At 30.3% G+C, this 16,507-nt stretch overlaps 3 protein-coding genes across 4 annotated transcripts; 2 read left to right on the top strand and 1 right to left on the bottom strand.

Moving 5' to 3' along the window:
- Positions 1–34: 34 nt before the first annotated feature.
- LOC124930772 (E3 ubiquitin-protein ligase RSL1) lies at positions 35–3,751 on the top strand. Of its 2 annotated transcripts, XM_047471127.1 has the most exons (4): positions 35–262; positions 354–763; positions 1,652–2,403; positions 3,159–3,751. In XM_047471127.1, exons 2-4 carry the CDS (start codon positions 368–370, stop codon positions 3,574–3,576), a joined length of 1,566 nt encoding a protein of 521 aa, XP_047327083.1. In that variant the 5' UTR covers positions 35–262; positions 354–367; the 3' UTR covers positions 3,577–3,751. The 2 variants fall into 2 exon arrangements, with proteins under 2 accessions (XP_047327083.1, XP_047327082.1); XM_047471126.1 differs by having other exon boundaries at positions 35–763.
- A 1,190-nt stretch (positions 3,752–4,941) lies between these two features.
- On the top strand, positions 4,942–5,707 carry LOC124932452 (protein YIPF5 homolog). Its single transcript, XM_047473082.1, has one exon. It carries the CDS (start codon positions 4,943–4,945, stop codon positions 5,705–5,707), a length of 765 nt encoding a protein of 254 aa, XP_047329038.1. The 5' UTR covers position 4,942.
- A 5,337-nt stretch (positions 5,708–11,044) lies between these two features.
- On the bottom strand, positions 11,045–13,026 carry LOC124932352 (cytochrome P450 76T24-like). The gene is made up of 4 exons (XM_047472972.1): positions 12,882–13,026; positions 12,317–12,802; positions 11,920–12,216; positions 11,045–11,671 (listed from the first exon to the last, which is right to left on the bottom strand). Exons 1-4 carry the CDS (start codon positions 13,011–13,013, stop codon positions 11,060–11,062), a joined length of 1,527 nt encoding a protein of 508 aa, XP_047328928.1. The 5' UTR covers positions 13,014–13,026; the 3' UTR covers positions 11,045–11,059.
- Between the last annotated feature and the right edge of the window lie 3,481 nt (positions 13,027–16,507).

Below are 16,507 nucleotides of genomic sequence, written 5' to 3'. Positions count from 1 at the left end.
TACGCCATTATTAAATCGCTCACAGTAACACATGATTCTCTCTCCACTCATTCTCTCTCTCTCTCTCTAAATCTCTCTTCTTCAAAATGCAGGCAAAAATTCTAAACAAAACCGACAGGTGTCAGAGAGGCTGGTGAATTTCTGGTTATTCTACCTCCTTCTTCGACAATTTCTCAGAAATCAGTAAGAATAGAAGAAAAATCAGATCGATTTCTCATTTGAAGAAACTTCCTCTCGCTCAGACTTGTCTCTATCGAAGATGGTTATGCACTTGTTTCTTTTACATGTGGGTTTTTCACTCTCATGAGTTTCAGTTAGTTAGACTCTGGTTTTCTTCATACGCTTTGGTGTAGGGTTGTTAGTGGAAATGGAGGGTAGAGAAGGGTATTCTTTGAGTGCAGCAATGGAGATGAAAGTGGAAGAAGAAGAAGATGAAGATGAGTTTCGGAGCTGCTGTGAAGATGAGAGTGAATTGAAGGAAAGGGAATTGAAGGATAATCTTGATGGGTTTTCTGTAAAGATGTTTTTCAAGGGAGTTTCTATAACAAAAGGCAAAGATTTTGGTTCAGGGTTAAGTGGGATTGGAGTGGTTATGGAAAAGGAACCTAATGTTCCTTATATTCAAGTGCAGAAAAAGCTTGAGTTTTATGTGGATAATCATGTTGCAGAGTATTTAGCTCTAATTGATGGTCTTTTAGAGGCTTTGAAGAAGAATATTAAGAGGGTGTTTGCTTTCACCGACTCAGAGACCTTGTATAATCAGGTGAGTGATTGCATCATGTTTCCTATAGATTAATAGACTATATACATTACATGATATAGAGTTCTTTTGGTTAATCATTGTCATGTTACTTCTTATATGTTCTCATAGTGTTCTTATGCATTTCTATGAAGTTGGCTGTCTTTCACTGAGTAGGTTGATTTCCAATAACCCTTGATGGATTAAATGTGCAAATTGAGTTCTTGAACTTGTTTATGAACACAAGAGTTGAGAAAAACCCTTATAACTTTACTTTTTTAGATTAGGGTTTTCCCATGTAAGACACAAACCCCCAACTTCGATCAAGATGTTTTGACTGAGGATGGAACTTGAGACCTCAAATTCTGTGAACTCTTAATACTTTAGCTACCCTTGAGCTTATATTGTATTGATTGTATTCTCTAGGTAGATAGATTTTAATATCATTCTCATTCTATTTGTAATATGATTTGGCCTTTCTTGATTCCTATATTCCCAGAAGGGATCTTCACGGAAATCACGGTTTCCTTTATCTTCAAGGAAAGAATCTCCCAGGAAATCATAGTTTCCTTTCTGTGTGATTGTTTTGGTGGTTGGCTACTAGACATGCCACGCGGTGCTGACATGGCACTATCATGGCTTATGTGGCAATGTTGATAGGCCCCATTTGAAATTTGTAATTGTTTCTTTATCCATATTAGTATCCAAATGAAAAACATCTAATACATTTCTGAATTTGTCTCCCTAGGTTTAGTTTCCAAATATAACAGATTACTTCTTCGGGGTGTTATTTAAGGTTTTCAAATTCTTACTTGATTTCTTGCATTTAAAACCTTGTGTTCGAATCAGAAAGACAGATATTTAAGGTTTTATTTTAAGGGTAGTGATTAACCTAGTCAATCTTAATTTCAGCTTATGCTTGATGGAGGAATCGAGAATCCACTTCTCTTGGCAATGAGAGTTCGGGTATTTGAGCATGCAAGAAATCTAGAATCATTTGTGGTTAAGTTAGTAGACAAGATTGAGATAGAAAGACCATTACATTTGGCTCAAGTGGCAATTGGTATCATCTGTTCTTCTTCTTCTAAGGATGAGAAATCCGTTCAAACCTGCTCAATTTGCTGCGAAGAGATTCCTTCCCAGATGATGTTCACTATAACATGTTCTCACAAGTTCTGTACCCATTGTATGAAAACCTATGTTGACGATAATATACAATCTGGTCAATTACCCATCAGATGTCCTCAGTTGAGATGCAAACATTATATTTCATCAATGGAATGTGGGTCGTTTCTTACTGTTGATTCTTTTGAAAGTTTGAAGAAGGCTTTTGCTGATGCAAATATTCAGGATGATGATAATTTTTACTGCCCTTATGAAGATTGTTCAGCTCTGTTCGGTTTCCATGAATATTTATTAAAAGATACGAGATTCTCCAGTCAGGCTGATAACAACTATTTGGAGTGCCCCGATTGTTGCAGAGCTATATGTATTGAATGTAGATTGCCATGGCACTCTTCAATGACATGTGAGGAACTTCAGAATCTCACTACCGTGACCAGCGACAATGATAACAGTATTTCGCGAGATAGAAGGTGGAGACGCTGCCAAGAATGCTTGCAGGTGATTGAACATAACCATGGTTCCTACCACATTACTTGCAGGTAAGACATTTTTCTTTCAAGAGGCAAGTCATAATTTTATAACTGAAAAATAAGTCTTCGAATATGCACTAGTAGGTAACTCGTTAGGTAGTACAAGTTGAAAGAGTTTTGCTTAAGAGACCGAATGTGTAATGTTCAATTTCCACTAAGGACACCTTGAGCTCTCATGTTCGATTATCATTGAAAATGACTAGACTAAAGTGGGTGGGGGTAGTGACGGTGGGTTGTTGTTCTAGCCTTCCCATTGATTAGTCGATGTGCTTGAAAGTTGGCCCACACACTGGTCATAAAAATATAAAAAAATCTCATGTCTAGGCACTATAGGCCTCATGTGGGAACACTTATGTTAGATTTCTCATCTGGATGTGGATCGAGACGAGATCACGTTTGGAAACATTAATTAGTCACACAGATTAAAAAACTATTAATGGATTCTTGATCCAAAAATAAAAAATTGTTTCCAAATGGGGAACATATGTTACCTTATAGATCTATGACTTGATCCTACAAATGTCTTGTCATATGTTACCCACCTGGGTTAACTCATATGGCAAGAAGCTTGGAAAATACTAGATTACCTAAAGTGGATCATAATGATTGTCTGTTGTTCTAGTCTCATCTTGATCTCATATCGATCTGTATCTGGATCTAAATGCATAATATATTGTTTTCAAATGGGGCTATATGTATTACCATATAAATGTATGACGTATTTGCATTCATAGTTAAGAAACAATGTGTTTCACGATAACCAGGTGTGGACACGAGTTCTGTTATTCATGTGGGGATGAATATAGGAACGGCCTACAAACTTGCGAGTGTGCAGTATGGGATGAAGAAGAAACATCGGATGCAGTAACAGATGATGGGATAACAGATGATGCTGTTCGGGAGGAATATGAAAGATGGGCATGGGATTCGTTTGATTTTCTTCCAACAATCATGGATGATGCGTATACGGAGCAGGAGAGATCCCAGCTTAGGCTGATTCAGAGGTTTTTGGCAGGCGGGTTCACTTTGGGCGATCATCAGCCTTCTTATGAATCGTCACCCCCAGCTTGTACAGAAGAATCTTCTTATGTTGATCCCTTGAAGGACCTTCATCAACTTCCCTGGCTTGAAAGGTTTGTTTCTGTTATAACTGATGACTACAGTGAAGAATACATGCAGTAGTGAGGAATGTTTAAGTGTGTGTTTGTGTGTGCTTGAGAGATTAGACCAATTAATTATGGCATCTTATATTACTTGTAATTGCTTACATTGGAAGAAAAAAAGAAAATTTATTAACAACATTATATATGTTGGTTTCAAGACTACAATTTGTACATTATTTTCTAATTAGTTGTTTGAAACATGCTAAATATGAATTGTTAGATAGAACTGGTATTTAAATTTATCCAATCCAATGTGCCACACTGGGTCAATTAAGGCCCATAAGTTAATTAATTAGTTTTCTTTTCTTTTTAAGATAATAAAAAGAATCTTGTAGACTTAAAAATTCATACAATTGTGGCCATGAATCCAATGATTTAGTGTGGGTAGCAATTAGGGTGTATTTTTATCAATAGTATCAAAATTTTAAACCAAAATAACCAATGTAGTATGATTATTATGTAAATTTTAGATAAAAATTAACAATTAAAGACTTCTATTATAAAATAAAATATTATTTTAAAAAATTAAATTTAATTATAAAAATTAGAGTCAAAATAACTTATCATTTTCAAGATAGAGCAATTGAGATAATATAATTTTTTTTTATAAATTGATAATATACTTAATGTTTAAAAATTATAAAGTGTTTTGATTTTGAAGTTATTTTTATACAACTTTCTTTCTAGAGTTTTGTATTTCAAATTTCTTATGTTGTGTATTTGAGATAAATTTGAGAACACTTAAAATATTTTAAAAACAAATTTCATTGAGTATATATTTAAAAATAAAAAACATTTATAATGAATACTTTTAAAGTTGAGCCCAAAATATTTTAGATAACAAAATAAATTTATTAAAACTAATCCATGTTTGATTTTATTGAAAATTTTATAATAGTTACATTATTTTAATTCTGAAATAACAATAAAAATATAATTATTTATAATCTCATTATTTATTATTTATTTTCTTATAATTATTATATATATTCTTAATTTATAAATATTATATACTATAAAATATCTTACTAATTTTTTTTGCATGCCGAAAAATTCTATATTTTTATTCTTTTGCGATACACTAGTTTCTTAACCATCATGGAAATAACAAAATTAATCAAAATTTAAAAACGATAAATAATTATTATAAGTAAGAAATACATGTCAAAAGATTTACAGAAAAAAAAACAATTCATCAAATATGGGCAAAAAAGTCATTCTAAGTTATAGTTAGATATCATTGAACCAATATAATCCCGTCACGTGCCTAACAAATCTGGTGGCATTAGTATTACTCCCCAATAAAAAGTCAAAAATACCCTTCTTCCCAACACAAAATTAGGATAGCCACATAAACCATAAATTAATTAATGGCTAAACAAAACATGTCCTATACTTCCTGTCAAACCTTAATGACGAAAGAATTCACAATTCCGCCGGTCATCTTTCCGTCCGGCGAAGCTTCCACAACAATAAACGTCCCCGGCGGCAATAACCTCCACCGTCGACGATGGCCACCAACAGCACCATTTCAACCTCCTCAACCAACAACTTCATCAATCCCCTTCACATCCTTCGACCTAGGTCCAACCTCAATCTTCGCTCCTCTTCACGGAAACTCCACCTTCTCCGACGAACCATCACTCCTCGAAGAACTCGAAATAGACGCAGACCTAATCTATAGAAAAACACTGTCTCTCTTAAATCCATTCAGACTCAATCCATCAATTCATGATTCCGCAGATCTATCAGGACCTTTTCTATACTACATTACATTCTGTCTGTTCCAAATGTTTGCTGGAAAAGTTCAGTTTGGGGTTGTATTAGGTTGCATTGTGGTATTCTCAACATTCTTATATATAATCTTTAATATGCTTGAAGGTAAAAATGGAAACCTAGATTTGTATCGGTGTTTTAGTCTTGTTGGGTATTCGATGTTGCCGGAGGTTGTTTTCTCGGCGGTGTCGCTGTTGATACCTCGCGGCGGCGCGTTTAATTTTGGGTTGGCGGTGGTTGTGGTTATGTGGTCGACCGGAATTTGCGCTAGGCTTTTGGCTGAAGGTGGTTCGGGAGATAATACACATCGTGGATTGATTGCTTATCCTTGTCTTTTAATATATGCTGTCTTTTCTATGCTTGTTATATTTTGATTGTTATTCTTAATTACTTTAAATAATAAGATTATTTAGATTTAGTAATTTAATTTATTATATGTACAGTTAATTATATTCAATTGAAATAATAAGTTAATTCATAGTAAAATAGTCATCTATATATATAATGCTTAATTTTTAAAGTGTCCGGATTATCGGGTCGAGATCTGTGTTTAATTTGAATATATATGTGAGAGTAAATGAATATTTGGGTCGGATTGTGGGTTGACCCGTCTATAAACTTAAAAATAAAATTAAAAATACTATAGGTATGGTTCGAACTTCAACATAACAAAAGAAGTACAACATTTTAACCAACTAGGCTAATAACACTTTATATTTTAAATTCAACACTAAATTTGATGAATGCGGGACATTTAAACAATATAAGTTCAACTTTTTAACTAACTAATCTATATATATATATAATGATGTTTAATTTTGAAAGTGTTCGGATTGCCGGGTCGAGAGCTGTGATTAATTTGGATATATATGTAAGAGTAAATGGATACTTTGGTTGAATTGTGGGTTGACCCGCCCAAACTTAAAACGCTTAAAAATAAAATAAAAAATGTTATAGGTATGATTCGAACTTACAACATAACGAAACAAGTACAACATTTTAACCAACTAAACTAATAACATTTTATATTTTAAATTCAACACTAAATTTTATGAACGCGGGACATTTGAACTATATAAGTTCAACTTTTTAACTAACTAATATATATATATATATATATATATATATATATATATATATATATATATATATTAATTTTTAAAGTATCTGGATTGTCGGGTAAAGAGTTGTGGTTAATTTAGATATATATGTGAAAGTAAATGAATATTTGGTTCGAATTGTGGGTTGACCCGCCCATAAACATTTTTACAGTAATATTTTTTCACGGTTTTTTTATATTATTACTCGTGCAAATGCACTAGATACATGCTAGTTGTAATAACTAATAATGTCTCGTATTAAAATTATTCATATTTTGTCGGCGTATAATGTTCTTCGGACAAGAATAAAAAACACTCTTTATATTGTTTAATATCTTTAATAATGATCAAACATTTTTACATCATGTCAGAATACGTCGCATTCAGACTTTTAATACTAAATCAAATATGTCTAAAAAAAAACTGATAGAAGATTCATCCACTATCAATTTGATATGCTCACGAAAACTCTTCCAAATAAAATAAATTATTAGAGAAGGTTTTGAAAATGATTATACATTTTGAAGAACCAATTAGACCCATCTTAATCATTAAACTTGATTATCATATTCTTTGTATCGGGCTCTGACCTAAATACCTAAATATGTATACTTACATCACCAAAAGAACATATTAAAAGAAACCAAATATCTACTTATTCACAAACTAAATAACTAAAAATTTAACATTATAGAGAGTGTCAATTTCTAAAATACAATTGTCATTGAAAATGACAACTAAGTACACTTATTTAATTATAAATGTAGGTATTTAACCCGGCTCAATTTGAATCTCCATTATTCTCCGCATAACATGTGTTGCTTCTCCCCTGAATCTACTACTACATACTACAGGGCAATCAACATTTCTGCAAATCCATCGATAGGTTCTTCTCCGCATCACTATCGATCACTCTTGAAATCATGCAAATCCCTCGCTCAAGTCCAGCTTCTCCATCAGAGGCCTCGACGATGTCCGAACCACGGCAGAGATCACCGCCGCATACATAGGCGCGGATTCCCCCTCTTCCGCTTTATCAAACAGAACATCAAATACACTCTTGCAGACCATGAATGAGAAAATCAAAGAGCTAAATGTCTATAATTGTGGAATATGACATTTCCCAGGGAGAAATTCAGTTAAATAACATCCATGAATGGTAAAATGTATTCTTACACATATTCCCTCCTCCTCTCCCCAAAAGAAGCAAAATAAGAGCAGCAGAATTAAGCAAATCAGGGGGTTCCATGGAGCTCTAGAGCATTTGCACTTGGTATATCATATCATCGCAAGTCACATGATACAAAGGAGCTTCTAACACCTCTTACCACATTCACTAATTGGTCATAATTTTTTCCAAATAATAGCATTTCCTTGTCCACTTCTCCTCCCAAAAAGCCAAATAGTAAAATGCAAAACGAGTTTCATGGAAGCTTCGCAAGTTGTATAGATTGATACCATACCATAAACCATAAATAACAATTTTATACTTTTTGCTGATATAATTATCATTTGCACGGTCACCAGCCAGCCAAAAGACGTTCCAACAAAGCATAGTCTGGAACTGTCTTTCCTTTATATTGATACAAAGTTTTTTTTATTTTCCTAGAAAAAAATATCAAAAATATTAAAATCTAAAAAATTACATATCCAAGAAATGTTTAATCTAAAAATAATTACCCGAACATAGTCACACCAACAATCGCTCGCATCAATCATATTCCGTATCGAATCCCATCCTAGGCCAGTTTGAAGTGTAGCCCATTGTAATTCAGACCAAAGATTCTTTTTAGTACGAAACTGGTTCTTGAATTGCTCTTTTATATGAAATAACATATATTTATCCCAATATGGCTTAATTAAGACATTATACATTGGATTGGTTGGTCATGGCTGTCCGACAATCATTTTTTCTTTCTCTATATATAATGTTTCAAGAAAAAATGTAGCATTTTCTGGAGATGAATCACACCTTGCAAGGTTTGATTTGCTAACACCTGGTGGTTTTAAAGTGACATTTTCCTAATACAAATAATGAAATAGTTCATATTTAACTTAGATAAAAAATAATAATAATGCAGTTTATTTAAACAATGAATATCTTCAAATACATTAATAAAAAAAATACAATGAATCTATAGCAAAATTCTAATAGATAGTTTTGTTTTTAAAACTTTTAGAATTATTTAATTTCAATATAGACGATACTCAAAATATAATCTATTTGAACATTTATGTAAAAGAAAACATTGTAATTTCAAAATCCCAACCTACCATGTTGTCGTGTGTTTTCATCCATCAAAAGGGGTTTCATTTCAAGAAGAACCACATATCAAAAAACATTTAGAAACCCTTCGTTCTTCATTTATAAACATCCATATCCAATTCCAAAAGATAGATAAAGTAGAATGGAAATATTAACATGTAGATAAATTTAGAAACCCTTTATCCTTCGGCAGAAACGGATAGCCTTAACCTGTATGCGCTTTAAAATATATAAAAGAAGAAAAGTTGAGCGGTAATTAAATCCTTCGGTAGAAACGGATGGCAGAAATTGATGAAAGAAGAAAGATTGATGGTGCTTTAGTGAGTAAACCTTCAACGGAAGGTAAGTATAATTTATAAACATATAACATTAATTGAAGTAGTTCTTAAAATAACGAAAGTTGAAGATACAATAGGTGAGAAATAACTAGAGTAATTCAAATATGCTTAAGGAAATAAAGAAAAAATGGAAGGTATGTGGAGTTAATTGAAAATTAATGAAGATACAAACGCCGGATGATGTACTAAAGTTCTTCAAATTTGCTTAAGAAATAAAGAAGAAATGGAAGGTAAAAGAAATTGAATGAAAATTAATGAAGATAAAAAATATTATAAAAATTGTGTAATGAATGAATGGTTGTATTGAAGAATAAGAAAGAAAGAGAAAGATAAATGGGAAATACAAAAGTTTAATGATTAAATTAGTACTGTACAACATTTTTTAATAATTGTCCTGAGTTATTTCAATAAAAAACAAAAAATAAATTTCTCAAATTCTATATAACCTTTTTAGATAATTACACTCGTATGAACGAAATAAAGACAAACATTTTCACTAACTATTTTTTTTATTTTTGAAAATTAAACAATAATTTATGAATATTTTTGTATTTAATACTTAGAGTGAATTAGATGAAAAAAAGTTAAACTAAGATAAGACTAAAGATGTTGCTTTATATTAAAATTCATTGTTTAATTACAATTACAAGAATATAAATTTATATAGAAATAAGGGTAGGTAAAGAGTTAGAATATATAAGATTTTAAATTTACCTAAGAGTTAGAAGATAAAAATTAAGAGACTTAAGTGAGTTGCTCTTTATTTTTAATTGTACAATTTTTAATTTATTATTTCAAAATAAACAAAGAGGCACACACAATAGTTTGTTACGTAGTAATAAAGCAAATGAGTTTGATGACATTTGATGAGGATGTCAACAACATACTGTATAAAATTAAGAAAGATTTATTAGCAACACGTTCACGAACAAAATGAAAATAAATTTATATATGTTTCATACAAGCATTAGAAATTGGATTGAAGGAGAGAAACACATCACCATTGTTGTCACACCATAGAATGGATGTTGAGGTGAAAAGAGGCAAAGTTCACGTAGCAATAATTGAAGCTAAATTAGTTCAATAGTGGAAAGAGCTAGAGCTCAATATTTAGACTCGGTAATAGATCGAACAACGACTTTTTGTTTCTTTGAATTTCAAGACATAAGATTGTAAAAAAAAAATACAATAACCAATTGTGGAGTAACGGTCGTCAAGACAACCAACCTTGTTAGAGTTAGAAAAGGTCAGATAAATCGAGAGAAGTGATGAACGAATGATAAAACAATGATGAGGCATATAACAAAGATATTAGTATTTTCTTTTCACTGCAGACCAATGAGGGGTAGTTGGAGACTGCATGAATTGAGAGACACGATTAACATCAAATGCTAGTTTAAGTAATAACTGATTTTGTGTATTTTTAAATTTTTTTTTATCACACACTTGAAATTAATTAGTTTAAGAATTAACATAAATCTAATACATTAATTTATTTTAGAATATATAATTTTAAATTAACTCATTTTAATTAAACTAGATGGAATCATGTACGTTTTTATTAAATTTGAATGGAAAATCGCACCTTCAGGTTTTAGCTTTATATCCTTGACATTTTGCATTTATTTTTCAATTTCAAATAAAGTACAAAGAAACGAGTTATAAATTGGAAGACAAAGTATGTGCGTATCTCTCAAATTTGGATATGCGTTCTACAAAATCTAAATAAAATTTTCTAACTTTGAGTTTCTGGATTCTATAATAATTAAGGTTCAAATCTCCACGACATTAATTAAAATTTATAACTTATACATATAATAAAGTAATTTGTTATTATAATTATTTGTAAATATTAATAGAGTATGACTTCTAATATTAAGTTCAAACAAGATGTATCCCAATTCCCAAGTAATATGTGACACTAGTAATGGAACAATTGATCTATCAAAAGATCTTTATTTTAACTTAACACTTCACTGAATTTTCAATAATTTAACCCAACGCCATTTAATTAATCATATATCAATGTTTAATCAGTGTTGGGACCGCGAGCAATGGAGTGGCCCTTCGTAGTGTGAGGCCAAGGACATCGTCCATGTCAAGGTTATCTATTGTGGTACCTCTTGGAAGCTTCCAATCGAAATGATAAACCAATGACGCCATTATGAGGCTAACCATGCGTTGAGCCAAGAGTATCCCAGGGCACATTCTTCGTCCAGAACCAAATGGAATGAACCCAAAATGCTGCCCTTTAAAATCCATGTTTGAGTTGAGAAATCTCTCGGGTAAGAACTTGTCGGGGGCATCCCAGTAGCAGGGATCTCGAGCCATTGCCCAAGCATTTACGATTGTTTGTGTGTTCTTTGGAATCACATAGCCATTAACTTCAACTACTTCTTTGGAATTGTGGGGAATTAGAAGTGGAACAGCTAGTCTAAGCCTCATTGCTTCTTTAATTACAGCTTGTAAGTATGGTAAATTAATAATGTCAGCTTCTTCTATTTCTCCCTTTGTGCCAACTACCTCTGTTATCTCTTGACGAAGTTTTATCATTATGTCTGGATTCAAAAGAAGTTCCGCCATCGCCCATTCCACGGTGATTGATGTTGTATCAGATCCAGCAAGAATTAACTCCTACAAAAATAAATATAAAAACTAGTTAAGATCTTTAGTATAAAAACTGGTTTCTTATTATATTTGTCCTCTTAAAATTATATTGGTATGAGAAGATTTGAAAATAGGATCAAATTATGAAAACTCCAAGTTTGTCACAATCTTATCTTAATCATGATCACATCAAATAATTGAAACTAATATTTTTAAGTTTGGTATATTAAATGGGTTATATCTTAATAAGATCTTTTTTTGAATTAGTTACTAACCAGTAGTAAAACTTTGAACTGTTGAGTAGTAAAATCAGGGTCTTTAAGACTGTAGTCTATAAATGAATCCAAGAGATCACCATCATGATGTGTATAAGAAGAAGAAAGGCTAGAATCCTTCCTCCATTGCATCCTTTTGTTAACAAAGACATCAACCACTTCCTCAAGCCAACCATAAGCTTCCTTAGACTTGCGCCTTAACCCTTGAGGATCCATTGTCTTAAGCCAGGGAAACACGTCCGCTATGTTAAATTGTCCCGCCACATCCATCACTGTTTCCACTGCCTTCATAAACCCCTATATGCATACGAGAATATAAATTTTTATGCTCTACAACTACTGAACTATGAGTCTTAAACTCATTAGGGTCGGTGCCTAATCGAATTTATCTATATACCTGAATCTCTTTGGATTCATATTCCGCAACATTCTGCGAGAAACAAGTCTTTGACATTTGGTTGAGAGCCGTCGCAAAAGCCAAGTTTCCGATAGCAACCGGTCTCTCCCCAATAATCTCATCCGGCCCACCGCGTTGAGAGATCTCCTTCAAGAATTCCACGAGCTCTCTAGAAGCCTTATGCCGCAACTCGACCAAGGAGTCCAACTTATGCATGTGTGTCAACTGAGTGTTCAATACTTGTCTGAGCATCCGCCACCTATTGCCGTAGGGAAGCCAAACCATGGAGATGTGAAAATTCGCTTGGCCTCTCGCAACGTCTGGTATTGCCCTGTCACATAAAACTTCGTCGTGTTTCTGTAAAATCTCTCGGGCAATCTCCGGGGATGAAACAACCACCGAGGTGACAGAACCGAGCCGTAGGGACATTATTGGACCGTACTTTTTGGCCAGTCTTGCAAACGACAAATGTGGCTTCGACCCAACCTGCGAGGAATTCATGTCTTCAAGGTTATGAGTTCGAATAAAAAAAAATTTTAAAATTTTTTTACAAATAATAGCATACCTGAAAAAGGTTTCCAAAGATGGGCAGGCCAAGAGGACCTGGGGGAAGCTTTCTTCTTCTGAAGTGAGAAAAAGATGAACTGAGAAAGAAGATGAAGAGGAACGAGGAGAGAATGAAAGGAATAATATCCATGATCTTGTATTTCAATTGATTCTTGTTTGAAGGCTGATGATTTCCTTTGATTGGTATTTATAGGGAATAATTCAGATGCAAGAAAACATTGAATATATATTACTGGATTGTGTTATGATTAACAAATGTATCACGAGACCCCCCTAACAAAATAAATAATTATAAAAAATGAAGAGCACATATATTGTTGTTGTCTGGGATATTTACTAATGGACAAGAAAAATTAAAATAAACTTTAAAATTGGACTAGATGTATTTGATACTTAAAAGGAAAGTTTGATTCATCTTGTATACAACTTATTCAGCTTATTTATTTATTTTAAAAAGAACAAAATATATATATATATATATATATATATATATATATATATATATATTTTGAATATATATGAGTAAATTGATACTCGGGTCGGATTGTGGGTTAACCCGCCCATATATACTTAAAACGGTTAAAAATAAATTTTAAAATGCTATAGGTGTGTTTTGAACTTGTAACATAACAGAACAAGTATAACCTTTTAACCAACTAGACTAAGAACACTTTATATTTTAAATTTAATACCAAATTTGATGAACGCGTAATATTTTAACAATATATATTCAACTTTTTAACTAACTAATCTATATATATATAATGATGCTTAATTTTTAAAGTGTCCGGATTACAGGGTCGAGAGCTGTGGTTAATTTGGATATATATGTGAGAGTAAATGGATACTTGGGTCGGATTGTGAGTTGACCCGCCCATAAACTTAAAACGGTTAAAAATATGCTATAGGTATGGTTTGAACTTGCAACCTAACAAAACAAATACATCCATTTAACCAACTAGACTAATAACACTTTATATTTTAAATTCAACACCAAATTTGAATGCGGGACATTTTAACAATATAAGTTCAACTTTTTAACTAACTAATATATATATATATATATATATATATATATATATATATATATATATATATATATATATATATATATATATATATATATATATATATATATATATATATATATATATATATATAATGATGCTTAATTTTTAAAGTGTCTAGATTTTCGGGTCGAGAGCTGTGGTTAATTTAGATATATATGTGAGAGTAAATTAATATTTAGGTCGGATTATGGGTTGACCCGCCCATAAACTTAAAACGGTTATAAACAAAATTAAAAATTCTACAAGTATGGTTCGAACTTCAAACCTAACAAAACTAGTACAACCTCTTAACCAACTAGCCTAATAACACTTTATATTTTAAATTCAACACTAAATTTGATTAAAGCGGTAGTTCATCAATAGTTTTTAATCGGTTATAATTCTCTTTTAACTCTGCGCTATAGATTTCAGTATTATTAGTGAGTAATAATGGAAAGTAATAATGGAAGAATTTCGTCATATGAGATAGGGGACATAATTCATATAGATATAGTAAGTCTCGTCTAGGCTATTTTAATGATAGTCTTTACATTTTTCTTTTCACTCGTAGTATAGGGAAGAAGTGAACTCTAGAGATGAAACTAAATGAGTTGAGGAATCAAACTGTATCAATTGTTTTAGAAATCGTTCTGCAATGTGAGAGTAAATGATACTTGAGTCGGATTGTGGGTTGACCCGCCCATAAACTTAAAACGGTGAAAAATAAAATTAAAAATGTTATTACATTTTTACCGTAATATTTTTTTCACGATTTTTTATATTATTACTCGTGCAAATGCACAGGATAAATGCTAGTTCTAGTAATAATCTCAATCTAAACGTTTTAAGTTTAATCGTTTTTTAATATTTTTTATTCATCGTTTTTTTTAATTTTTTAATTTTTTATTTTTTTAGTTAATTTTATTTCATTATTACCATAATAAAATTTAAATTTAAACATTTTTTTAACAATCAAAATCATTTATTTAAATAAAAATTTTAAACATATACATCTATTCACTTTATTTATATTTGTTATTTAAATTAATATAATATTATATTATTTTTCAAAATAACTAATAATATTTTTTTAGATATATATAAACTATTAACAAAATATATATATATATATATATATATATATATATATATATATATATGTTTGTGTGTACGAATAAATGTAGTAATTTCACATTTGCACTTATCACCAAAAATAAAAAAATTAATAATATTATATATTTTCTTAACTTTATAATAGTTAAAAAGGATTAACAAATTCAAATTTTTTATAAAAAAATAAATTAAACAATAAACAAATTAAACAATAAAAAATTAATATACAACCAAAAAATAATAAAAAATTAATATATTCATATAATTTATTTTAAAATAAATTATTTTTTAATTAAGTAATTTATTAATATTTAAAATTAAATTAATAAATATTCAAATTATTTTAAATAAAAAATATTAAGTTTATAAATATACAATTAAATAGTGAGTTTTAATTATTGATAATTTATAATAAATTAACAAAGTGATTAATATAAATATATAATATTAATTATTAAATATTATTCAAATATAAAAAATAAATAAATGAGGCGTTTAGAATAATCTGACTTATTCAGCGTTAGCAATAAAAAAAAAGCTAAACACAATTAAACGTACCTAAAAACAAACTTTATAGGTTCAATCAAACTATTCCTAAGAATTTGTGTGGTCATCTTACCATTTGCTTACAGGTAAGGGCACTTGGTGGAGAATAATATATCACTAGTCGAATTTGAACAGTAACTATTAATCATTCAAACATCAATTTGGCTGTTTATGAATAATTGACCGATTATTTGAAACATTTCTATTAAGAATGACCCTACTATACCATATTCACTAAAAAATAATAAAAAATAAATAAATAAATTATATAACTAATTTTTAACCTAATATATATTATACAATATTAAAAATTAATTTTATATATTTAATTGTATTTACAGTTTTCAGACGATGTGAAATCGGGATAATTAGGGTAGGGACACAAATATATTCTCGGTCCCATCTCCAATCAACTACCGGAGATATACCTCACGAGTCAATTACCGGTAAAACCGAAAAAATAACATCACATCTCGTTCTGTTCCATTCCGATAGTTGACCGGTTAAATATCTTTTAATAAATCTATTAAATAATATTTTTTTAAATTAAATAAAAATTAGCATGACACTCAATATCCATGTTTCCTACTTAGACTTAAAGCGTTAAATCTATTAAATAATATATCTTTTATCAAATACAAACATTATGTTTCAATTGATAATTTTGTCAATATTATTATCATTAAAATTGAGATAAACAATTTTTTTACAATTATTTTTTATTAGAAATATTTTGATTAAATAGGTTAGATAAAATTAATTTAAAAAATATTTATTAAGAATTTTAAACATTTAATACTTATTATTATATTTTTTTATTAAATTTATTTTGTTTATATTTCTATCCATATGAATAGTACGAAAATATTCCTAATCAAAATAAAATCAACGTGATTAAAATCGAATAAAAAGTTTT

This window comes from Impatiens glandulifera, chromosome 3, assembly GCF_907164915.1.
Source record: "Impatiens glandulifera chromosome 3, dImpGla2.1, whole genome shotgun sequence".
NCBI lineage: Eukaryota > Viridiplantae > Streptophyta > Magnoliopsida > Ericales > Balsaminaceae > Impatiens > Impatiens glandulifera.
The sequence above is the reverse complement of the archived record's forward strand: the minus strand, read 5'-3'. Positions and strand labels throughout refer to the sequence as shown.